Here is a 24,955-nt window from a genome sequence, read left to right as displayed (position 1 = left end):
TGCCAACATGTTTAAAGGGGTTGACTGACTATCAGGAAATGTGTTCACAATAGAGCCTTATTCTTGGGACTGATTTGTGGACAAATACTGTTTTATGTACTGCCAAACCTTTTTTTTAAAAAAGAAAATAGAATATTTGTGTGTCTTCTTGGTACGTATTTGCCATCTCTGCAAAGAGGGAGCAAAGGATGTGTAACAATGTTTGAGTATAACATTTATTCCACAGCCTTTATAAATTTAAGTAGTTAGTATCTGGCGCGTGTGAATCACTGCTGTTGAATCTTAGCTGTGTCTTTTAAGTTTTTGGCAGCAAGTACTGAAACTTGCATTCAGTATTAAATGTTTTGAGATTCAAGATAAAATTGCAGTAACATGTTACTACCAGTTTCTCCATGATCAATAATACAACTTAGTGAGTTAAACCCTTGATCCGCATTACATTATGGTTGAATATTGGGTTTATAGTACACAGTAATGTGACACTTCCAGTGTGTTGGTCTCTGTCAATGACATTCCTCATTGGTGTAATTCTGCACTTAAAAGTTGTTTGGAGTGTAGTTGCTGAGTGAGGCTCCAGCCTTTAGTCCAGAGGCTTACACCGTATTAAAAATGTTAGGTGAATAATTGAGTCTTTGAATTTAGAAGGACTTACATCATGTCATAACTGCAACAAACAAATTTTTTTCTAATGTCATGGTGACATAATGTACCTCAAGGGTCATTATGCAACTCCAGGTACTGGAGCAACTTCTGTTCTATTAATTAATAATCTTTCTCACGTGTTGCTGCATCTTTGCTCATTTCCTGTGTGGTATGTTGAGCCCAGTCAATGTTTCTTACACATCTTTCCCTTCACTGTGCATGGTATATGGATATGCTTCCAAGAAAAGTTTGCAGTTTAAAGCAGTCACTATCATGCTAATTTTCCATCTCTATTCCCTTTTGTTGCTCTGGTGAGTATAGTAATTGCCATGTATAATTCATCAACAAAAGTGGGGGGAAAAAACAGGTAAAGATTTGGAGAGAAACATGCCCATTTCAATAATGCTGGAATGCTTTTATTAAGTAGGGTGAGAAATCCATTTTTTTCATTATTACTTAAAACCTGTGACAAAAATATGATTTTGGAGGTACCTTAGACTAAGCTAATGTGCTTTCTTTGCCTCACTAATGGAAGTGCATGCAGTATTGAGGTAAATAAAATGTTATTAATTTCCTCATGGGAACGTGGTGAACCCCATTTTTTATTTGTATTGTAATCTGTTAAACGGTGTTGCGGATTCTTAATAATAGTCGCAGCTGTAAAACCCAAACTGAGTAGGATCTTTGATTTCATAATTAATAAAAAATCGATACATGAAAAAGTTGGTACGTTAGAATTCTCTGAGTATCTTTTGTTTCTGTGCTGTTGTTCTTTTTGGTTGTTACTTTTGTGGGAGAAGATCAAAGTTTTTACTGCAGTGTGTCGTGATTTGTCTTTATCAATTTTTCCCTTGTTAGTAAAGATCTGAAATCTTAAGAGTAACAGTTTGTGACTTTTATAGGTAGTCTGATAATAAAAAAGAGGTTATCTCTTCCTGTGTATTTATTGTCTGCTGTTGCTCTGTTGTAGTGCGGTTGGCACGTTTGCTCGAGCATTGGACTGCAGCAGTTCTGTCAGGCAACCTAGTCTACACATGAGTGCAGCTGCTGCTTCCCGAGACATCACACTGGTAGGTGGCTTTTTAAAAACCCTACAACTTTTTTTGTACCTGTGAATTCAACAGTACCTGTTACTCGGGAGTCCCTGTCCTCCGGATAGCCGTTTTCCTTTGGATACCTGTGTGCGAGGTGCATGTGTGTATTGGTAGATAATCCCGTGTTTTCCATAAGTTTATTGGCGCTGCCCTTGTAATGGTTATGTAAATCGCTTGACTTCAGCTGAAATCTGTTTAAATACAGTATCTTCGTATGTAACAATTTGCACAGCAGAGTAGATAATACACACTGTATAAGGATGCATTCTGTATAGTTGATGAATATTGTGATGTAAAGTGTGTGGTAATAAAGCTGATTGAAAACTGTTTAAGTAATATTTTGTACTTACTAGATGTGTGTGTCAGTCAGTTTTCTAAAGGATAAGCAGCCTGACTCTGTAAGCAACTTTTTGAAGAATATTATACCAAGGATATCCTTAAGATCTTTCCTTAGTTTGTTAAAGTATTCACTGTAACGTAAGCAGCTGCATCTTTTAGAGAAAGTTAAAAAAATACCAGTTACAGACCAGAGGTTTGTCTCTGGACATTCATATTGGCTGAGATGATGAGATATACTACAGTAATAAAAGTGTGCCAGGAATACCATAAGAGCAAAAAAAAAAAATCTTACTGTTTTGTAGAATCAAGTTTGACTTAGTTTTCCAAAGACATCAGCAGTTTCTGTGTATTAAGTATTTGTGTACAGGATCATGAAGGCGATAGTTAAAGCTAAAACAGATCTGCTATTCATTGGATACTTGAGTATTTGAACTAGAGAACACTTGATGAAACGAACAGATCAGTTTCAAATAGCTAAGGTACTGCCTTATAAAGTGGCTAGAGAGCCCCTGGAATTGTCACACAAAATTTTGTGGGAACAGACAGAATCAACAGGTTGAAAAAAAGGGGTTAGAGAAATTACGGACCATGGGTCCATAAATGGGTACTGAGGAGTATGGAGAGAGGTGTGCCATCTAGCATTCTTGATTCCCAGGGTTTGTAGATGCTGATGAATGAAATGGGAATTGAATTCCGATTCTGGTTAGGTTTACCTGCATATTTTCTCCGAGTAACATCCCTTGGTGCTGCTGTCAGAGAATGCTTGGCTAGATGGCTGCCTGGTGTGATTCAGCAGGGCAGCTTTTGTAGTCCAGATAAAATATATTCATTAGTATGATGGTAAAAATATTTTATTTCTTACGTTTTGCACTGTACTCAAAGGCTATTAAATAGGAAATTAATGTAGCTTGGCCTACAGTAGTATAGTAAAGGCAGTGGCAAGATACAGTGTTTTCAGTAATCCTCAAAATGAGCCTTCTGTTTCACTCTTGCTGATAATGACCTTAACATGATTCTGTTCACATGAAATGCTTTACTTTTTGCATCAAAATAATTCTTTAACATTTTTGATTTTATTAAGATTTCATTGGATTAATGATTTCTAACAAGTCCCACACGCTACACATCCTTCTTACTGTATTCAGTGATTAATACATTCATCCTTATAGCAATTTCTTCTTGTTTGGAAGTGTATGTGCAGTGCTGCTAATAAAGGGATACATTTAGTGTTTGAGTGCTGTATAAATGTTTCTCCATTGCAAATGATCCATTAAGTTCCATTACACTTAATGAAAGGCATATCTTACAATGAGGCACCAGGGGAGCCACCCCAGTTTAATTACTGTGTCTGCCTGTTCTCATTTTCCTACCCCCTCAGCTTTTTAAAACCCTTCTCTTTTGGTCTTTGGCAATATGCTTCCTTCTAAGTTAAGAAAAGACATATTTGTCATTATAGTAGTTACTCTTTCAGACGTTCCCATGTTAATTGGGAGCATATTTTGAGCAGCAGTTAAAGTTAGTACAGACGTTTGTAGAATTTGTGGTGTGTATCATTTATGCTTTGGGATGGATGTAGGTGCGTAGCACTAAGAAAATAATACTGTTGGTATTGTTAATGCAAGGCAGATAACCCTTGCACCTGAAGTGCTACTAATGGGCTTTCTGTACACCACACCTGTGGCTTTCCAGTATTTCTAAGTAGTTGTTTCAATTAGAGATGACAATAGACAGACTGATAATAATAATAAAAAAAAAAAAATACCCGCAAAAAACCCAAACCCCAACAATAAATGCAGAGGTTATAAACATGACTTAAATTCAGGGTGGATGTACACATCAGGGAGATCTTGCACCTTAACAGTGAGAGGCTGCTTTCAGGCTTCCTTATTTCGGAAACATGGGGAAGGTAATGAGACAAGGCAAGAAACTACCAACCCTACTGAAAGACATGAAACAATGTGTGTTTACCTTCTTATGTGACAGTAAATGTTGTTTTCTTACAGCGATAAAGACTTGTGAGACAACCAACCAACTGAAACTTGCATTTCTGACCTTCTCAGAGGCAGTGGTTTATTTCATAATGAAAATTGATCTCTGAGAAGAGAAAGAAACTGGGAAGACTTTCCTTGTGTTCAGATTCCTAAACATTGCTTAGTGCATGCGCTGATGATGGGAGCCATTAAAGAAAAACAGGTTGATGGAATCGCTGGCTCCTTTTGGTGGGCTTGTTTGGGAGAGCCCGTGCTACTTTACTGTAAGGATGTAAATCTGGTGTTGGATGTCTCTTCAAAATGAAAAGTATGAACAGGTTTTTCCTTTGCATTTTGAATGATGTCATTTTAATGATTTTTATTAGACTTCCATATATGTGGCTCCTAAGATAAACATGCTTAAAATATTACTGAATTACAGAATCTGTACTGATTCCAGTTTGAGTGCTTTGCTGGGAGGCGGTTCAGTATAGTTAATTTAACTGACTATTGAAATTGCAGCTGATTTGGGAACTGTATGTTACAGCTTGTTTGCAGCATGCCCTGTCATTCTCTTTCTTCCCAGCTCCATGCAACCTTTCCTTAGCTTTTGGTGGATAGTTTCTTCCTTTTTCTGCTTCATTTTGGCCTTGAAGTTCCCTCTATCTGTGTGGCTAATACATTTCCTCTGGTGGCACGCCTTGTCTGTGCTGGACAGTAAGCTCAGGGCAAGAGTTCTTACAGAAGGGTGGTTCTTCCTCTGTTCTTCAAGCTCCTGTTTGGGAAAGGCAATGCCAGGTCTTCCCAGCCTCTTGCTCCTTAGGTATCAGGTATGCACTAGTTGATTCTTGCAGTCCTGTCATCCTTGGGTGAAGCAGATAAAAAGGAGGTTCTCAGGAGTGAGTGAGTTTAACAAGCCTACGGAAAGCAAAGAGTTGTTATCATGGGAACTTGTTAGTGGTCTGCGGTCACAGAACAGCTCAGTGAAGACAGTATTTATCCACAGAGTTAGTTACGTTATCTTTTCTTCAGTAATATCAAATACTGCTTTTTGGAATCTGTTTATTACAGATGGAAAAATAAACATAAGGTAAAAGCAAGATCCAGATTTATTAATTTATTTTGTCTTTTTTAAGAAAGTTTGTACCAGTGAATAGATCCGGATTTAGCACCTGGTCAGAAAATATATCTGCTTCTCCACAAGGGCTGCAATTTCAACAAAAAGTTAAGCCTTGGTAGCACATAAACAATAAGAGTTCGGTCTCTAGGCCTGGTTCCCTCATTGCCTGAATGATAAACAGTGACAATGGTTTCATTGGACATTCTCTGATCTAGAGATTGTGGATTTAGACATTATGTTACATGTTTCCGTATCAGAATACTTCATTTTAACCGTGGCTTTTTCTCACAGCTGGTGAATTTGACTTGAAACAGAAGTAAAATGACATCATGCGTGATAATAGTGACATTACTTCTTGCAGATGAAACAGTTCAAGAATCTTGTGCTTGATAGCTTTCAAAGAGTTATACAGAAAGCTGGAGAAAGACTTGAGCCGCTCATAGGAGGTGGGAAAAGACAAGGAGGTTTCATTATTTGCAGTACATTTGTGTATGGGAGCTCAACTGCAATTGCTCTGCAAGTGCTACACTGACACATAATGCAAGAGTGTTCTTTCCTTGAAAGGTTTCAGGTGTCCCCTTCATAAAGATGAGTTTAGGGCTGTCTGAGAGATTGAGTGCTACAGTTACAGCTCATCACTGTGGTGGGACAGATGGGTAGGAGACTGATGTTACACGGTCACATGCATTATTGCACTTTATACCTCTTAATACCTCCTTCAGCACAACAATTTATGATTGTGATGATGGGGTCTTTTGGGATGCTGAATCAGAAAGGCTTCTTGTATGTTTCTCATTCCCAAATTAAGTAAGAAACAATTTATTTTCCTGATGTTCCACAGCAGAAAACCTATGATATCAATATAGATTATAAATTTAGCATTAGTTGAGGCTTCTTGAATAGCTTATAGAAAATACTACATTGAATTTGCATTAACTGAAATGGACTACTGTCTATTTAAACATGGTTTTTATTTTCTCCTCACTAGTTTCATGCAATGGATACACTGCATAAGCACAACTACGATTTGAGCAGTGCCATCAGTGTTCTAGTGCCACTTGGAGGGCCTGTCTTGTGTAGAGATGAAATGGAAGAGTGGTCAGCATCAGAGGCTAGTTTATTTGAAGAGGCATTGGAAAAGTATGGCAAGGACTTCAATGACATTCGACAAGACTTTGTAAGTACAAAAGTAGCACACTTCTGCATTACTGTGTTTTCACATGGGTAGACATAACTGCTTTCTGTAGGTTTGGAAGATTAGCTAGAGGGGGAAGTGTGTGTAGCTGATACATCTAATTAACATACATATACATTTTACCTGGCTGAAAGTCACTATGCTTTCTTGTTCGGTGCCATTCTTTGGAAAGATATTGACAGAAGAGAATCTTTCTTGGTCTAATACCAGGTAGGATTTCTCATGCCAATGTGTTTTGAAAAGGATTTTACAAGCATCTGGGGAAGTTGCGACAACTTTTCAGAACTTTTCCACAATTTCTGGTGAAATTCATTAGCAGCTATGTGGCTGATTCCCCTGAGAATTTTTGGAAAGCTGGGGTTTGCTTCTATGGTGAGCAGTGTGAAGTCTATGTTCTCATAGCTTTTAAAGTGCACTACTGGGAGTTATTTTGACATATTAGGTATTTTGGCACTTCTGAAAAGTAAAGGAAATGTTTTCCAATATGTTCTAACTACACTGATTTTGGTACTGAAGTATCAGACTATGGGGCGGCAAAGCTGTAATTTGCTGATTTCTAATGCAGGGTAATGAAATGAAATTGATTCTAACACTGATTGCTAGTTCTGCAGGTTTGGAAATTTTTTTGCACGTTTCTTGGAGAGCTTCTTTCAAGGAAAAAGATTTCCTCTTGTACTAAGTTAAAGTTGGGCTTTGTGAAAAGGTTAGGGTTTGAGCCAAAGGAATTCCCTTATTTAAGACTGAAGTTGATTGAAACATTTTCACAGCAATCTCATTCTGCTTGACTCTGAGAGCTCAGATTTATTTTCTTTTCTTTGCTGAAGTTCATTAATAATCTTTGTGAAGGGAAAATGGCACTGTATGGTAAAGGTAGAAGTCCTTCTAAATAAGAGTGTAGGATAGTGGGAGCAGGCTTGGCACTGAGCTAAGCTGTCTTTCCCTCACTTTCACAGTTCTGAAATGAAACACATAATTGAATGAAGGTGGGAAGGGAGGGCTATTGTTTTTCTGAAGAGCTGACATTTTAACAGGTGTATTATATCTGTGTGCTTAATTTTGCAATTCCTAAGGGAGAAAATGTTCATGGCAGTCATCACAAAGGTTGAAAATTACATCATGGATGAAATATCTTGTTAAATTCAAGAAAATAGGATTGGGAAAAAAGATTTTATGGTGTTTTAGAACTGAAAATCCTACTGTAAACTAACTCCTTATTATTTCTCATATAGATAAATGCCTCTCAGCTGCAATTGGACAATAGTTTAGTAGCTATGTCTTTTAACTAAATGTTTCCTAAAACATAGTATTTGGCTTTACAAAATGCCTTAAGCATGTAAACAGATTTTATTGGCTGTTTACAATATGAGTCCCAACACAATTTGTGACCAAGTATACCTAAGTCTTGTCTTTGTTATTTATATAATAGTTATCTTTTCTGTATAATTGCTCTGTTATGTAACACGTAATTCTGTTGATACGCACACATTAAAGTGATACAGTGGAATAATGTGTTGCAGGAGTCGCTTCTGAATTTGTAATGTTCAGATGCTAGATAATTGAGTGAGTCTAGCAGAAGCTGTTTAAAATGTTCAGATTTATCAGGTAGAGTCCTGATACCTTCCCTCTTTCACAGAATCTTCCTTCCCAAATCACAGGTATTTTCATTTACCCTCCTCCCAAAGTGAGAGAGACACACACAGATCTAGGGGTATGGTTTCGTAGCCTACTCAGGGCACGTTGATGATGAGTCAGTGCTGCAGAAATGGATGTGGGGTCCTAATTAATTATTATCTTAAAATTATTTATTATTAATAATCCCATTTAGTTAAAGCAGGGATGTTCTCTATCCTAAGTCACTTTTTTTACCTTTGGAAAAGCAGCATGTCATTTTTAAAGCATCATTAGAAGAACATCTATTTCACATATAAATTTATATGACGTTGGTAACTTAGTGCACAGAATCTTGATCTAACTCAATGTAATTTGCAATCTTTCAATTATATTAATCATTGTATAATCTTGGGATATCTTAATTTCTCTAGAGTAAAACTTATGTGTTCTCACTTGCTGTGTAGCATTCTTAAAAGTACAGGGATTTGAAACAAACATTTGGTTTTAAGTAATCATCTAAAATAGTCCCTCAAGATTTGCATTGTTGATGTGTGATAAGTTTCTTGCAAGGTAAGGTAGGTATAAATGTGTAGCACTTAAGCAGTGATTTTCCATGAGAATGCATTTATCTGTTATCATCCCTCTATTCAGTGGCGAGTCATAGAAAAGTAAGGACTCTCGTATGCCTTGTATAAGCACTGACATAGAAGCTAATGAACTGGTAGCGCAGATGCAAACTCGTTCAAGTCTCCACATCGGATCTGATTATAAAATTAAATCCCTTGGTGCCTGAGACGGAACCTAAGCAGTCACACAGCACAGGCAACACTGTCATGTTGCATGGCAGAAGGTGTTGGTAGCAGTGTCCTGAAGCAGAAGGGTTATGTGGTAGTACCTGCTTGAGTCGTTAGATGCCAGAGGAGTTGGCTTTTTGAGTCAGCCTGGATTTGCAAGACACGGCAGCTGTGATTGAAGCCCTTACGTGATAGTTTGTAAAGGGCAGGCTCATTTACTTTTCCAGCGATTAACAAGAACTGGCATTATTTGACTTTCCGTATACAGCTCCAGCATTAAGCTATAAACATTTAATATTAGCAAGCAAGAAAATTGTTACAAATTAAATGGTATAAAGGAGTTCCCCTTTTTTTTTAATAGACGGGAGAAGCTCATTTGTTACCAAATTACCAGTGTAACCTTTGAATAATCATTTTCATCAGCTTATAGGAGCTCATTTGTTGAGATGCTGCTGTCTTTTAAGAACCTGTATGAATCCTAATTAAGCTAAACTTTTTAAGTTAATTGAATTTACTTGATGTACTTGAATTGCTTCACATCCCAGGATAGTAGAATAGAAGACAACTGACTATTTATGTTTTCCAGCTATTAACTATTTTCCTTATGGTAAGAGAGGGCTGTTACGCTTGTTAATTCTTAGCTTTCCATTATCCACAGTTTTCACAAATTTATAACTGTTATATCTCAAATATGGCATGAAAGGCCTTGGGAATCAGACTTGAACAGTTTATGGAAAACAGAAGCAGCATTTTTCCAACTGCAGGAAATTGTGCAAACATGCCTGTAATTTAACGTGTTCATTTCAAAATACTTTATAATCCTAAGTTTTTCTTGCTGCTCTGATCTGAGTGGTCCATTTTTACCCTGAAGAAACTAAAGAAACCAAAAATGCCCTTGTCCCTGTTATTGTACTGCTGACATCTCTTTGCTGATTTCTCCTACAAAAATGTCACTCAGATGGTCATTTTTACTTCTCTCAATTAGCATTTAATAGAATTTGGTAATGACAGTACATTATCCTGTGGCTGTGCACAGCTTCTCTGGCAGTTCAGAGCAACCTCTGGAAAATTCACATGCCTCTACAGTGTTTTGTCATTTAAGTGCATACAAGGTATTCATACTCTGTCTGTCAAACTGGTTATCTGGGTTATGAATCAAAGTGTAAAAGGCTTATGGTTATCCAGTCCAAGCCCCTTAATTGTCTGACTTTAATTGTAGATGCCTACTGAGTGAATGAACATACTGGTGTCACAATCATAGTTAAAAGAGATTATTTTCTAGAGAAATGGCAAACATGATCTGTAGCATGAATGTGTTAATAAGTGTTTGGGAGGGGAAAATAAATACAGAGATGCTAAAATGTAGTTCTTGACAACAGCAGGTAGTTGGGGTGACTGTTTCATCTGGATGCCAGGACGAATATGAACCTAGAGACTGAGAAGCAGCTCATCTGTCACCTCACACCAAACACATGTTCCCATCACTGGCCTTTTCCTGGGCAGATTTCTCTTAAGCCATAATTTACCTAAGGAAGTGAAAGGATTTTAGTAAAGTGAATTGTGTTATTGCGTTGCTGGTTATCAGAACGTCAGCTTACGCATTTGTTACACTGCTACTTTTTAATTAAATGCAAATGGACAGGGATTTACACACTGTGCTGCACTGCCTGAGGAAGAATTCACAGCTGAGTCTGGACCTGAATCCCAGCTCCTGAAAGGCAGAGGTGGGAGCCAGGCTCAGTTCCCCTGGGTCTGTAAGCAAGCAGCACGAAAAACTGGCTGTGAGCTCCTGCATGCAGGGAGAGGCAGCTTGGTAAGGCGTTCCTCTGTTGTTCTGGGAGTGTAATTAAAGGTTCAGGAACTTCTTTGTTTGGCTTAAGACATGCAGAAAGCCCCAAAGTGGAGTGAGTAAGGTTGGAAAGATAAGTTTCACATCTGTATTTTCCGGGACTTCCTAAAAATCATCCTCATTTCTGGAAAGCAGAGAATTACTTGCGTTAATGCATACCTCTAGAGAATACCACGCACAAAATAGTAGCATGTTTCCAGGTTATCAATAAAAAATGCATGAATTCTGAAAGAAATTATAGAAAGAATATATGGAGTTAAATAAATTACTTGGTAGTAATTAAAAATGTCTGCTGTATGCTTAATTTTCTCCCCTAAACTTAAGCCAATACATTTTTATTTTACTAATGAACACGTGCACCCAAAATAATTATCATCGTCATCACTTCCCCTGAGTTTGTACAGAGATTTTGGTGAAATATTCATTGTCAGTGTCACTCTTGTTGCTCAGGGTAGCACTTGTCCCTAGCATCCTTTTGTTTCTTGTTTAATGGTCAAGAGTGTGTGGAGGTTTATGCAAAACTAGTGGCGTTGTATGAGCGGCTGAGTTGCTACAGGACTTGAAAAAAATGTGAACTAAGTACAGTAACCATTGTATTTTTTAAGAGTAAAATTTTTGTGACATTTTGAACAAAGTCTTGGCAAGTTAATTTATTTCAGTCCTGATGTTTTTCTCCATCTGATATGCTTTACAATAGAGATATTACCTTTTGTGTTTCCTGATGGAAATCTGGATTCGGTTTAATCATATGGCAGAATAAATTACATTTGGGCTTGGATGTGTAATATTGTTGTAATTCTGCATCCTTGTTAACTATAAGGAGAGGTTGTGTATTATTAATAATAATTTGCAGATGGATTTTAGTATTCACATTTTAGTATTTGTGTATCAGCTGTACTTGATTTTAACATGTTTAATAAGATGTGGACATTGCAATTTCTTGGCACCGCTTTAATGTGTAACAAATGTTTTTCAGCTCCCTTGGAAGTCATTGACTAGCATCGTTGAGTATTATTACATGTGGAAAACTACTGACAGATATGTGCAGCAGGTAATTTAATGATATTTCAGCATGAATCAGTCCATGATGTTCTTAAAGTGCCTGAAGTGTTAAAGCATAAAAAGCTGTTGGTGTTCTTTAAATATGGTGGGAGGCCTGTGGTAATATCTTGGCCTGTAGACCGATGTTTTTGGGCTGGTCACAGGGTGCATTGTCAGATCATCTGATGCCTACTGTACATCACCTGGCTGTGAAGAACTGTTTAAGCTCTTGCATTCTGTGCCGGGGTTTAGCACACTTATTCCTGGTTCCTACTGCAGTGTGGGATAAGAAGGGAATGGGCTGCAGGGCAGATGCTTTAGGCTGTGAAGCGGTGCATGGGACTGAAAGAAAAGGAAGAATTACGTTATGTTAAAAGAGGCTGCTAATGTTACGATCTTTTCATTGATACTCCATGATAAAACATGACTTTGGCATTACCAGGATTTAAAAACAAAATTGGCAACATTCTGCATACAGTGGGCATGTTAATCCTTCTGTTTGAATATCCAATTGTTTGGGTTGCCCTGGAGCAGAAACATGGCAAGATGATAATTGGGTACCAATGTGGGATATTTTAAGCGGATTTAGGCAAAATTTCAGTGTTGGTGTTTCTTATATATTGCACTCTTTATATATTTGCTTCTTGGGATATATAAAATATTTTAAAATAATCCATTTTAATTTATGATTTAACATTTAAGTTTGTAGCTCCTTTACTTGCTGCATAATTAGTGGTGATGTTACGTACAGCAGGTTGAAAATAAGTTTTATGCTGTAGTGATTTCAGCTGTATTGTTAGCGGGATCTTTGGAACCGTTCCAGATTTTGTTAGCATGTGTCAGAAGGATGATGGCTTCAGGTTGTTGTGGTTTATTTGAAAGTTTTTCTACATCATATTGTTAGTGTATGTATGCTATGTATGATGTTGAAAGCTTTTCTACATCATCTTGTTAGGGTATGGAAAGTAAGGGAAGCGTCTTTTACCATGAAGTAGCATCTTGAACTATCACTAGAACCCTTTAGTTCTATGGGTTCTATGGATAATACAAATAGAAAATAATATGCAGTGTATAAAGGCATGGTTTTTTTGGAGTCGTCGCCATTGATTTCACTTTTAACACTTTCCTTGCACTGTAATCTTGTTCCTAGACAGGTATTGCCAACAGAGATTTGCTGTGCTGTTTGTCAGCTCTTAATGATTGGGCAATGGATGATCTTGAAGAATCAGATAAAAAGATCTTATTGATACTGAAAGCCATGGAGTTTTGAAACGGAATTGAAGTTTTTGAAATTGAAACAGAAATTGACTTTTGTCAACACTTTTAGGTTGCTCAGAGACTGATTTTGTTGCCTGTGACATTTTTTTAAAATAACTTGCTCTGGAGAGGTTGGCAAAAGACTAAGACTCCCTTTCTAAAGTTGTCTAGGGCTTTGTTATGATTCTTTGCTACAGTGATGAAGGTGTACGGTGGTGTGTTGAGTTTGGGTGTTGCAGGATTAGCTTTTTAGCCTCATATACAAGAAAAACACATAGGCCTTATGGTTACTTACAACTTGAATGCCTGTGTTTTACTTGTAAGTAAGTAAACTTAAAACATCCAAACCCAGAACACGGCAGTACACGACAGGATTGAATGCTTTAGATGTGTTCTTTCAGGGTCATGCATACGGTCGTCAACGACAAAACCAGGGTAGGCCAGATACCTCATTGTTATCCTGGTTAACCCTTCTTTAATCCTTCCTAACGAGATCGGAACTTCATCCTGCCCTTGTTTAGTTTGTTCTGGAAGAGTGGAAATCATACAGTTTGGTAAAAATGATACTTGTAGGGCTTTTTTTCCCCACCAGAACAAGCTGTGATAACTGAATGCATTTCAGGGAGAAAATAAGTTCAATAAGAAAGTGGGAATTTGAGTCGTTCTTCTCTAGATACCATGCCTGAGGGATAGGGCAGTTTGGGGGAATGGGAAGACAAAAGAGTCAATGTACAAACTTGAATCTTACGCAGAAAATACAGTCTCTGAATTCTAGATTGGTGTAATTTAATACGCAGATTTGCTCTTTAATTATCTTTATTTCTTTGTGTGAATTGGCTGCATTGTGTGAGATATAAGAAAGATTTCCTTGTCATAATTGCCACTGAAGGTGGTTCTTGCTTGGTAGCTAGAGGTGGTGACTTAATGGCAGTGGAGAGATTGCTGCCACCTCGCCTTCAGAGTGTGTTCCCTTCAAGTCAAGGTGAAGGAGAATAGATACGCTAAAGCTCCTGGTCTGTGCTGAACCTGCCTAGCAAAACTGGCTCAGGCCTTGGGTAATCAATCCTTCTTGGTGATGTGGCACTTCTCGTGAGCACTACATTATGTAGTGTTTGAGGAAGGCCAGGTGGCTGATTCCGCACAATGAAATGTGTTCTCATCATTTGTAGCGTTCGCCTTAAAATCTGATTCAATGAAAAACACTTTTACTGAGTCTTTGCAACAGAAAAAGGGAGAACATCTGTAAGGATGGCTAAATTACTATACTACAACAATGTATTACACTTCCCTCTCATTTATGTTCTTCCACTGTGGAAAACAGTACTGATGTAGGGAAATGGTCATTTCTTGGGATATTTGTCAATTTATATTCATAACAAAAGTTCTTAAAAACAAGTAACATTCAGTTTCAGGGGTGGCTGATTAAAAGTAGTGGAGCCCAGGTGAAAAGCTGGGTTAGTGTAGCTTGACCTCCCTACAATGCAGTCTGTAAGACTTGTTTGAAATAGTTAGTTTAAGATCAATGTAAGTTTTTCTTCAGGAAAAACGTCAGCTCTCTTTTTACATTCCTTCAGTGATTTATTACCCTTATTGTTAACTGGTGCTTTGTCTAAATGGTTTCAATTTTGACTTCCAACCTTTACAGTTTACCAGTTTTCATCCTCTAAATTTCAAGAGGCAGAGGTTTCATCTCGGAAATTGCAGCTATTTATTGACAGTTTTGTTTCTGCATCCTTTCTTCTTTCTCAGTACTTGAAAGTTGACAGGTCAGTGTGAATTCAAGCTGTGACATTTTCTGTTGCTTTTAGAGAGCAACGTTAACCACAGTTTTAGTGCATAAAAATATAGTTTATACTGAAATGGCATTGAGTGATTATTTTGGAGGGGGCACTAAATCATTCACTTCAGCATTTCAGGAGGAAAGCAATTGCTAAAATTGCATTCCTTACAACCCCCGTGCCAGTACTAAAAGTATGCTAGAATTTAATTAATGTGTATAGTCACTTCTTGCTGACACTGCCATCGGGGCTTAATACAACTTCCTACAAATGCCTCTACGTTTTGACAGTGCTTCAAGGCTACTTTCCTAATTTTTTTCCCCTTTGTTGAGATTTTCTCCTGCTCCGATGATCTTGCTAGGTGTGCAGTGAGATTTGTTCATACTTCTTGTGGAATGGGACTGGCTTGTTATGAACCTCTGTGGAACACGTTACCTGCTGACCTGCAGTCTCACATGCATTTTCAGTTTGAAAACAAATTCTGTGTTGTTGGGTATAATATGAAAAGGAAAATGACACAGTTGTGGAAAGCTTGCGGCCTGAGGCTGTTACGCAGAAAGAGCTCACTGTAATGATCTCAGATTAAACCCCCTATCTGTTTATGAGACTTGGAGCACGTTGCTGTTCTTTCCTCTCGCTCTTGTGAAAACTGACTTAAGCAGGCAGAGCGTACCATGTTTCCATTATTGCTGTGGGCCCGTTGAAGGTAGTGCAGTGATGCCAAGCCTGGTGCGGGGGAAAGATTGCAGCTGCGCCAGATGTATCAATAGAAGTCACTTCTGTAACTCTGAACACAACTAGGCATCTGTGTACAGCAAAAACCTGTTTAAATAATAATAAAAAAAAAACTGTCGTGGAAATAAATTGAAAAGGGCTCTTATATTGCATGGGAATTAATTTTTGGTGGCATGGACTGCTTAGGAGTCTTACTTGTCATAGATTGCTCCTCAAAGATGCAGTTTTTATAAATGAGTTATGGTGATGGATGGTGCAGAGGCAACTTTCTGAAATGGAAAGGAGCAGCGGTTTACATGAGGAGGCTTACTCAAGCTACTCGACCAGTAAAGCTGATGAACCCTGTCACTTGCCTCACGGCTCAGACCAGAGACTCTCAGAGCAGGGTCTTTTGATGGCACTTTTCCCAAGGTGGGAAATGTCTTCCTGGATCGTGAGCCTTGCAAAGATTGGGCATCAGAAAATAGGAGTATAGCAGAGAAGAGAACTGGCTGTGGTAGGAGAAACGGAGGACTGAATTTTGAACACCTGTTGAAGAAAGGGGGGGATCTTGAGAAGTAGGCAGGTAGTGTGGATTTATTATTGCTGGATATCAATGCCCTGCCCTTATTTTTTTCTTCTCTGTAATAATTATTGATCTTGTTTCAACTCCCTTTTCTCCCAACTCTTCCCCACTCTCCCCAGGTGAGAAGTGGTCTTGAGTGGAGGAAGAGTGGGGAAATAATCTTTTTGCCTTACCTTTTCTGTATAGGCAAAACGTTTCAGATAACCAGGAGATATTTTAATTCTGTATTTCTTGTGCTGTTGCTGAAAAAATGCCGACTTAGTTACTTGTATAATACATGGCAATAACTAAAACTTCTCGGCATTTTGCAAGTTAGTAATACTACCTTGAGTGCAACATGTTTTGAGTTTGTTGCAAGTGTGAAGAAAGTAATCATTTAGTAAGTTTATAATCATCGTAGTAGTGTAGCTGTCCTGCTACTGCTGTGTTCCTGGGCTGCGGTTTAGTGGCACTTAATGGAAGTAAATGTTCAGTTATTTCTAACAGTCAGTTAGAAAGTCAGTAAAATCAGTGGACTTTACTGTTCCACTTCCTGATACTGCTAATAAAATACTAGCCTCAGGCTTGACAGAGCACACAAGAAGTATTGAGTTACATGACTGATGAGGAACTCTGTGTGTGCAATTTCATTCATTATTTTCTAGTTATTTCACAATGAGGGTTAGCCACAATGCTGACATATTTATGTAGATGTAATTTATGTAAATTGTAATTGTCATTTTTAGTTTTGTTGTTAGTTGTGAGGCCTGTGAGTTTTACTGGGAAGGACAATATACTATAACTTGAAATTAATGATAAAAATAGAGAACTCGTTTTTCATGGTTTTCATCTTGTAGATTTCGGCATTTGTTTTGCAGGCTCTGGTGGAATCACAAAATAGAAATAGAGATGGATTGTGTGCAGTTTTATGAAATCTTGTACTTTAATAAAATATTTTAATGTGTTGATTTTTCATCTAGAAACGTCTGAAAGCGGCTGAAGCAGAAAGTAAATTGAAACAAGTATACATCCCCACCTAGTGAGTATAACAGTAAAGTCTTTTTCTTTAAATAATGTAAAGGTGAAAGTGAAACCGTAACGTGCAGTTACATGCAGTAATGCACACTGGATTTCCTTTTTAATAGTTACTTTCTTAGTATTTGTTTTATAGAAACAGAATATACAGAGATAGAACCAGAAAATGCCACAAACTCATGTTGTAAGCAAAACCTTTGTACTTAACACAGCCCTTTGACCTGCAAAGTGCCTGTTCTGGAATGGTGAGAAGTTTTACAGAAGGTGGTCAAGTGCTACATGGGCTGCTCACAGACAAGAAGGGCCTTCTCATTTAAAAAGCAAATTTTCCAGAGTAATTGCTTCTGAATCCCTGTAGCACAACACTTCATATTTGTGTAAATGCAAATTGTCTATTTCAAAATAGAAGCAGTTGTTAATGTAGTTACATAAAATAAGAACAGATACTTTCCCATTAGTTTTATCTTGCTGATAGTCTGCTCTTCATCTAGAGATGAGAGATTCTGGCTGTAAATCAAAGATAGCACACAGCCCAAAATATTTTATCCTTCAGCAAGCTTTATTAATGAAATCTGCTTTCTTCTGAGAGGTTTTTAATCTGGGTTTGGTTGTTTTTTTTTACATTTAAACTCAATGCTGTATCTGCTTTTGTTAACACGTAGTTTACAGGAACAAGATATAATCTGTCTCATTCATAATTTCCTCAAGATTGAGAAGAGAAAGGGTTACAGATGACTTTCTTCTAAGCTTTCTGTGGGCATACTCAGTTCACATGTATGTGAATTTCCCATTGTTATGAGTGTTTGTATAACAGAAGACTAGAATAGCAAATGAAATACTTTGAAAATCCATTGTTGTCTTTCTGATGACTTGTATAAATTGCATACAATAGAGCTTCATTTCCATATTTCATACAGACTTTCCTCTCTTAAAACAGATTTAATAATACAAATAGCAGACTATTAAATTCATTCTGTTAATCTCATCTGAAGAAATGCGAGTTTTTAAGCTCAACTCTTAATAAATGGCACCTTTTTAAAAAAGCTGAAAACTCTATTATGAGTGTTCCCTCTCTGGGAAGTGGATGCTTTAGGAAAACCGTAAGATACTTGGTTTTTACTTAATGTTTTTTCAATTTAATCTCCTTGGTCCATAGTGACAATTGGGGAATTTGTCAGTATGTTCACAGTAGGGACTAGTTGTATTGGATGACAAAACCTGTTTTGAAATGTAGGATTTGTGCAATTTTACATTTCTTCCGGTCTGTGTTTTGCTTCAGTGTCAAGATAAAAATCCATAGTCAATGGTAAGAGGTGGTAGGGCTTCTCAGGTATTTGACAACTGCAATTTGGGGCACTTGTGGGCAAATGGATTGCTAACGCTCTGTTTCAAGACAGATTTCTTGTTGGAAATCTGTTTAGAATTGATTCTTAGAGCCGAATACCTTGTTGAACTTGATCATAAGGTATTTCCCGTAAAGGCGAGGTTCTGTCCTCAGTACCATAGAGTCCCTTCCAATTCGTGGCTTCTCTGGAAGGTAACGAAGCAACAGACCATAATGTGGGATTGTCTCTCAATCCCTTCTCTTGCACCTTGAGCCAAGATACTTTCAAGAGTTATCTGGAAATTGTGAAAGTGTCTCTCACTGGATATAGTGAAAAAGGAGAAGGCAGGAGACAGACTTGCTGGCATTTGGAGCAGAGACTTGATACAGCGAAGGTTTCTTTAATTAGTCATTTTAACTAATCTTGAGCATTTTTTGTGCTACCTAAAATAACAAATAATCAATGTGTCCAGTTTTACATTGTATTGAGAGTATAGCTTGTCAAAGGGATAATTAACATGAACAAAGTTGGGAGCTTTGGCATTATTGTACTTTACCCAGTGAAGAATAATTCTCTCTGAATTAACTGACCTCCATAAAGTCCTAATTCACTGAAATATTAGTAGGTAAAATATTCACAATAATAATAATAATAATGATGTTGATGATGTAATAATATAACAAAAAAAAAAATCCAAAACCAGTTCTTCAGCCTTCTCGGAGAGAAAAAGTAGTTTAGGACAGTACCCAGACAGAACAGCCTGATATATGGACAAGCTTTGCCAGGCTTGTAGGACATTCACGTTTACTGCATTTGGTGAGAAGGTGTGTACTGCTTGAGACAGGAGTCAGCAGACCCTCTTCTTGGGTGGACAGCCCTGTAGTATTATAGGCAGTGTTGCTATTCTTAGTTGCTACACTTTACCCAAAGTCCAGCCTCACCTTATCTGGCACTGGAACCCCCTTAAATTCTGTGCTGTGTCAAGCTTTTGTTAATGCTTGACCCTGAGACTTGGGCTTTTACTGGCTTGTCAAGTATTGTAGACCATAGGAGAGCATTTTACAAAGATCTGTAAATTTGAGTATCAAAGCAACTGTTTACACAACAAGTCTCCTAGATGCTGAAAATACTAGGAGTATAAAAATTCGTCTTGTAGTTTAGAGCAGATTTTATGGATGTTGTCAGCACACATTGGAATTCCAGAAATAGATTGTTTGTTTCCATATTGACTAACCAGTTAGTAAAGTCACTTTATTTTATTTTATTTTATTCAAAGCAATAAACCAAATCCCAATCAAATATCCAGCAACAATGGGAAACCTGCTGCAGTCAATGGAGCAATGGGAGCCTCTTACCAGGCACAGGCCTCACTAATAGGGCGGGCTTGTGAAAGCTGCTATAGTAAGTAAATGTATTATTATTAGTAATGCAGAAGTTATGGCTAATCTTAACCTGCACTGCTTTTTTAAAAAATATGTACGTACTTTTGTTTGCATGCTGTAGAGGATAGTTTTCAACCATTTGTGTGGCAGAAACAACTTCTAAGTTAGAGGCTGCCTTCAATATATTGATTAAACATCAATATTCAAATCCGCTTTATGATTTTTATTTTCAACAATTGAGAAAGTACAGCAAGATAAAATAGTATAATGTGATGACACTGATATGTTATTCCTTTACCTTCAGAGTACTAATTAAAATTTATTTTTGGTTCTTCTGTAGGGCTGCAGTGTTTTTGAAGTGGTTTGGTTGGGTTGTTTTTGTTTTTTTTTCCACGTACCTCTGTTGTTGTAGTAGGGTGGCAGGGGGAGAGTGTGTTATTTTTTTTTCTAGTATTTTTTGTTTCTTGTGGTCCTTGTTGGACCTGAGGTAGCAGCCTTCAACATAGGTGCTATGAGAGTAGATATCATAAAATTCAGAAATGGAAGTAATAGAAAAGACCTACCATATGAGAGTTCTTTACTTATTATTGCTGTAGTTGCCTGTCTCTTAAACACTAATTAAACTAAAACCATATTTTCTATGTAGAATGTTCCAGTTATATACTTTGTTGTTTTTCAAATCCCATTTTTTAAAGAATAGTTTTCTTGTGAAAGACTACAAAAAGAAAAGAAAAAGGTTAGTATTTTGTCTGAGTCTCCACACGCACAAGATAAAGGTACATACACATCGTCAAGGTCAATAAGAGATGTGCTTGTCCTTTTTTTAATATGAATCTTGATTTATAAGTACTGGCTTTGCATGACTTGAGCAAAAAAACCCAGATCTTAAATAGTTCTAATAGGTAACAGGCAACTTAATAAGCCTGTCTTCCAGGGTAAGATTAGAAATATTGGAGGATTTATAGGTGTTTCCTTTTGTTTTTGGTACTCCCCTGGAAGAACATATTTTCTAGGAAATACAAAATCTTTTGTTTGAAATTTAAATTGGGAAGCATTTTGGAAATTTCTATTTGGGATTGACATCTGGGGTGCTTTTGTAAAAAATAAATCAACTGAAAATTCAAATTTTTTTTCTCCGTCCATATAATGCTTTTACTTGTGCTGTTTTTTCCTCCTTAGCTTCACAGTCACACCAGTGGTATTCTTGGGGTCCTCCCAATATGCAATGTAGATTGTGTGCATCTTGCTGGATTTATTGGAAGAAATACGGTGGCCTGAAAATGCCCACACAGACAGATGAAGATAAACTGTCTTCCAGCCAACCTACAGAGGTAGGACTGCATAGATAAACTTCCCTAAAAGGAAAAGTGGTGCTTTCACAAGACTGCTGTGATTAGAACATGTAATAGAATGATCTTTTATTTATGTGTTCAGCTTTGGTATTACAAAACTCGATTTATTAATCCTTTTCCCGTCATAAGTAGAACTGAACAGTGGCAGGTGCTGCCATGTCTTTACTGGACTAATAAATAAACAAACATCCACTTCATGCATTGTTGGTGGACAAATGTCATGTCAGTCAAATGGTGTGTTATCAGCAAAATGTTAATATGACTGTATGATATCTCATCTTGAATGGCATTATACATCCACTCTCAATAGAGTGCTCTGCTCTGTTTTACAGCTTCATACACAAGCCCCAGTTTTTTGTATAGTGCTTGTACATATTATTTGATTAGCCTTGTGAATTTATCCAAACTGTGGATTTTTTTTTAATGCTGTAATTCAGATGTATGTGTTATGATTTTTTGTTTGTTTTTGTAGGAATCTCATGTTAGAACTCACATGTCCCGGCAGGCCACACAGGGAACTCCAGTTCGTAACACTGGAAGTCCAAAGTCAGCAGTGAAAACACGTCAAGCTTTCTTTCTTCACACAACGTGTTGGACAAAACTGGCCCGCCAGGTCTGCAAAAATACTCTCCGGCTGCGGCAGGCAGCAAGACGTCCCTTTGTCCCTATTAACTGTGCTGCCATTAAGGCAGAATGTAAGATGTTTTTTTAATTCTTAGTTCTGTGTGCTGTGCTTCCACCCATTTTTGTCTTTTAATTTTATTTTCTTTTTCAATAAACATTTCTTGTCTATACACTTTTGATTTTCATTTTTTTCATTTGTCCAGCGTATCACCAACACATTGGATGAAGTCTGGCTGTCTTGAACAGATTTCAGGCTGGGGAAACATTTCAAATGATTTAAAAAGGGTATAACAATTATCTCATTCACCTACAGGAAAAAAAAGTCATACAAAAACCCATGGGGAGCAGGGAGGGGAAATCAATGCTGTGACAAAAAACTTGCTTCTTACTAGGCAGCGTGAAATAAATTCACTTTTATATTATTTGTTTATTCTTTTGCTGAGCAGAAAGTATAGATCTGTACATGTTTTACTTTTTCTCAGTGGGGTTGGTCAAGGAATAAGGAGCTGGGGATGCATAAGAATTTAAATCCGGCCTAATAGCCATGTTTATTATTACATCATAGTTACCTCTTTGTTTGTTTGTTCCAGCTCTGAGTAAAAGTCTATATTATGCTTGGCGTTTTTATAGCCAAAATATAAAGGACTGATAAATTCACTAGTAGTATGACAGAAGGTTACGAGCTGTTGTAGATAGCGACAGTAAGTCTCTATCTGCATATGTGTGCAAGTTCTGGTGCAGAGTCACTGAATCTATCAGCAGGTTTTGTATCTGTACTGAGGGCCTTGGTTTACTGCTCACGCTGTTTGGTTATGTTTCCCAGTCTTCCACAGATGCAATTTTTGAAGCAGACACTTGGCATTCCGAGATGAGCCATGCTGTCTCATCGTACTGTCAATTGTATTAGAATTGAAGAGACTTTTGTAGAATGTTAGATGTTGGTTTCATAACCGTGTTTACTAGATTAATGCTAAATGTTTTCCCAGCATATTTAGCTGGGGTGCCAATGATGTCAGTGTTGGTTATGAGAAATCCACTCCGTGGAGTCTTAAAATCTGGTTTTGAGCAATTGTTTTCCCCTTAGGTACTTTAACACCAGCCATTTTTCACATGAAAACTCTGCATCTGCTTCTGCAGTCATCCAGAACTTGGTCCATATTTCTGTTCGTTGTCCTTGTCTTATTGTCTTGTTCGCCTTTTTTTTTTTTCTTCTTTCAAAGCTATGCAAGTTAGGAGCAGCTTTCAGATTTAGGGAAAACCGTATGTCAGCTGTGTGAATAAAATGGGTTGTACTTTATGGAAGAAGCGTATCTAAGGCTGGACTAGGATTATATTTTTACTCCTTAATACAAAATAAGAATTATTTTCTGAGAGGAAAGCATTGTACCTTTTAATTTATGTAATTGGCACTGATTTCTGCTGAGTCATGGAGGAAAACGAATTTTAGAAGTGCACTTGAACCTTGAATCTTTTTATCCGTGTCCCTGTTTCTTCTTAGTCGCTGCAGTAACTCAATCTGAAAGAAGATGAAGCTTTTGTTTAAGAAAGAGAAAAAACAGAAGGAAAAAAAAAGCTTAATTCAAGTGTTAATCATCATACTAGAACAAGTGTTATATGCACAGTTCAACTTTAAAACAAAGGAGTGACAAACAGCTTTTCAGCAGGAAACAGTCATTCTTGCATCAGACTGGCAGTGCTATGAGTGCTTCCTCATTGTTCCTTTGAATGAAAAAGTGACACATCAGATTAAGGTCAAGAGCAGAAAGGTATTTTTTTTCTGTAGTCTCTGACTTCCATTATTATTTTTGCTTAAAGCAAAATTTGGACCTTGTATTTTGTCTTTTTGAATACTGATGCTTCCTGATTAGACCATAGATTGAAAAACAAAGTCACAGTTCTCAGTGGTTTTTGAACGCAACATTCAAATAGTTTTATAATAGCGGAAACCAGATTATACCTTATTTAATTAATTAAACTTGTGTTTCTCTGTACACACACAAACACATATATACAGACATACACGCACATACTCTGTTTCTGGCAATGTCTCTCTCTGTGGATTCATACAATGCTCTTAGTGCATTGTCATTGTCATACTCTTGCTCTAGTAAAGCCTAGTAAGTAAGTAAATAAAATTTGTTCCTGTACTTCCGTCTGGTGACCTGTGTTCAGTGCACTCTGTAGATTTTAATGTTATAACTAAATAGGCTGTCCCTGAGAATGCCTTGAATACTCTCTTAAGGATAGCTTGAAGCAAGTAATTTTAATTTTTTATTATTTTTTTTTTAGTTTTTAAATGAGATATTAATTAACAGCAATGTTTTCATGTGTTGAATACCACTGAGTAATGACAATATTAAAAGAATGTCTGTGCTGGTTTTACAAAAGTTACAGTTGTGCTTAGATAATAACCTGGCCAGAGTAGCAGGTTACCCATGATACGATATGGCGTGAGATGGTTAGGACCTCCGAGAACTGCTCTGGAATATATTTTTCATATTGGTGTGCTGAAACTTGAGTCTAATGATTGCTTAGATGATTTGTCACTTGACTCTGTGTGTGCCAAACCAGTGCTTGAAAACAACTGCATTTCACAACTGTGTTGCAGTAGGCACCAACACTGAGAAACCATGAAATCTAAGGACAGAAGGGTGGTAGGGCACTCTGCCCGAGCAGCCTATCGGGTTTTATGCCTTCTTAGTCTTACGCAATTTGTTGAAGTGCCAGGTTGTAAATGAAATTAATTCCCAGTTCTGAGAAAGTCTGAACAAGCCAGTCAGAGCTTGTCTGTAAAATAAATTGATTTTTGTATTCCACCTGAACTCATCTGCAGATACTTCTTTTGTTATGGAGGAGCATGGAAGCCTCTGAGAATGCTAACCCTCAGGCCCAACCATCTTTTAGGTGAAACTGGATTTCAGACAGCATTATCATTATTGTAATTCCACCCACATCATCTCCCTTGGCTCATTACATCCACTGGCAGAAAACAAGGCCCTATTCTATGTTCTTTATCCTTTCAGTTAGTGCAGAGAATTAGATTTTTCTCATTAGTGAACCATACAGCATGACCCCTGCTCAGCTGCCGGCAGGAGGTAGTGGAGACGATGCATTTACATCCCAGTTCAGTCTAGGGATGGTCACCAGGAGGTTGAGAAGGCATGGCATCTCCTGCTAGGAGCACAGCCCATCGTGGAAATCTCAAACTTTGTTCTGCCCGAAGATAATAGACGCACTGTAGTTGCTGACAATAAACTTTTCTGATGGC

General features: G+C 37.4%; 1 protein-coding gene across 2 annotated transcripts in view; it reads left to right on the top strand.

The window, feature by feature from the left end:
* The window catches only part of MTA3 (metastasis associated 1 family member 3), a 136,667-nt gene that overhangs the window by 60,272 nt on the left and 51,440 nt on the right, over positions 1-24,955 (top strand). For both annotated transcript variants that reach the window (XM_037405660.1, XM_037405659.1), the window contains exons 8-14: positions 1,613-1,712; positions 6,154-6,342; positions 11,591-11,665; positions 16,950-17,008; positions 19,606-19,730; positions 20,891-21,042; positions 21,536-21,758. In XM_037405660.1, the coding sequence (XP_037261557.1) occupies positions 1,613-1,712; positions 6,154-6,342; positions 11,591-11,665; positions 16,950-17,008; positions 19,606-19,730; positions 20,891-21,042; positions 21,536-21,758 (923 nt within the window). The remainder of the gene's footprint in view (positions 1-1,612; positions 1,713-6,153; positions 6,343-11,590; positions 11,666-16,949; positions 17,009-19,605; positions 19,731-20,890; positions 21,043-21,535; positions 21,759-24,955) is intronic.

Source organism: Falco rusticolus, chromosome 12 (genome assembly GCF_015220075.1).
Source record: "Falco rusticolus isolate bFalRus1 chromosome 12, bFalRus1.pri, whole genome shotgun sequence".
In the NCBI taxonomy this organism is placed as follows: Eukaryota; Metazoa; Chordata; class Aves; order Falconiformes; family Falconidae; genus Falco; species Falco rusticolus.
This window is presented reverse-complemented; position numbering and strand designations above follow the sequence as displayed.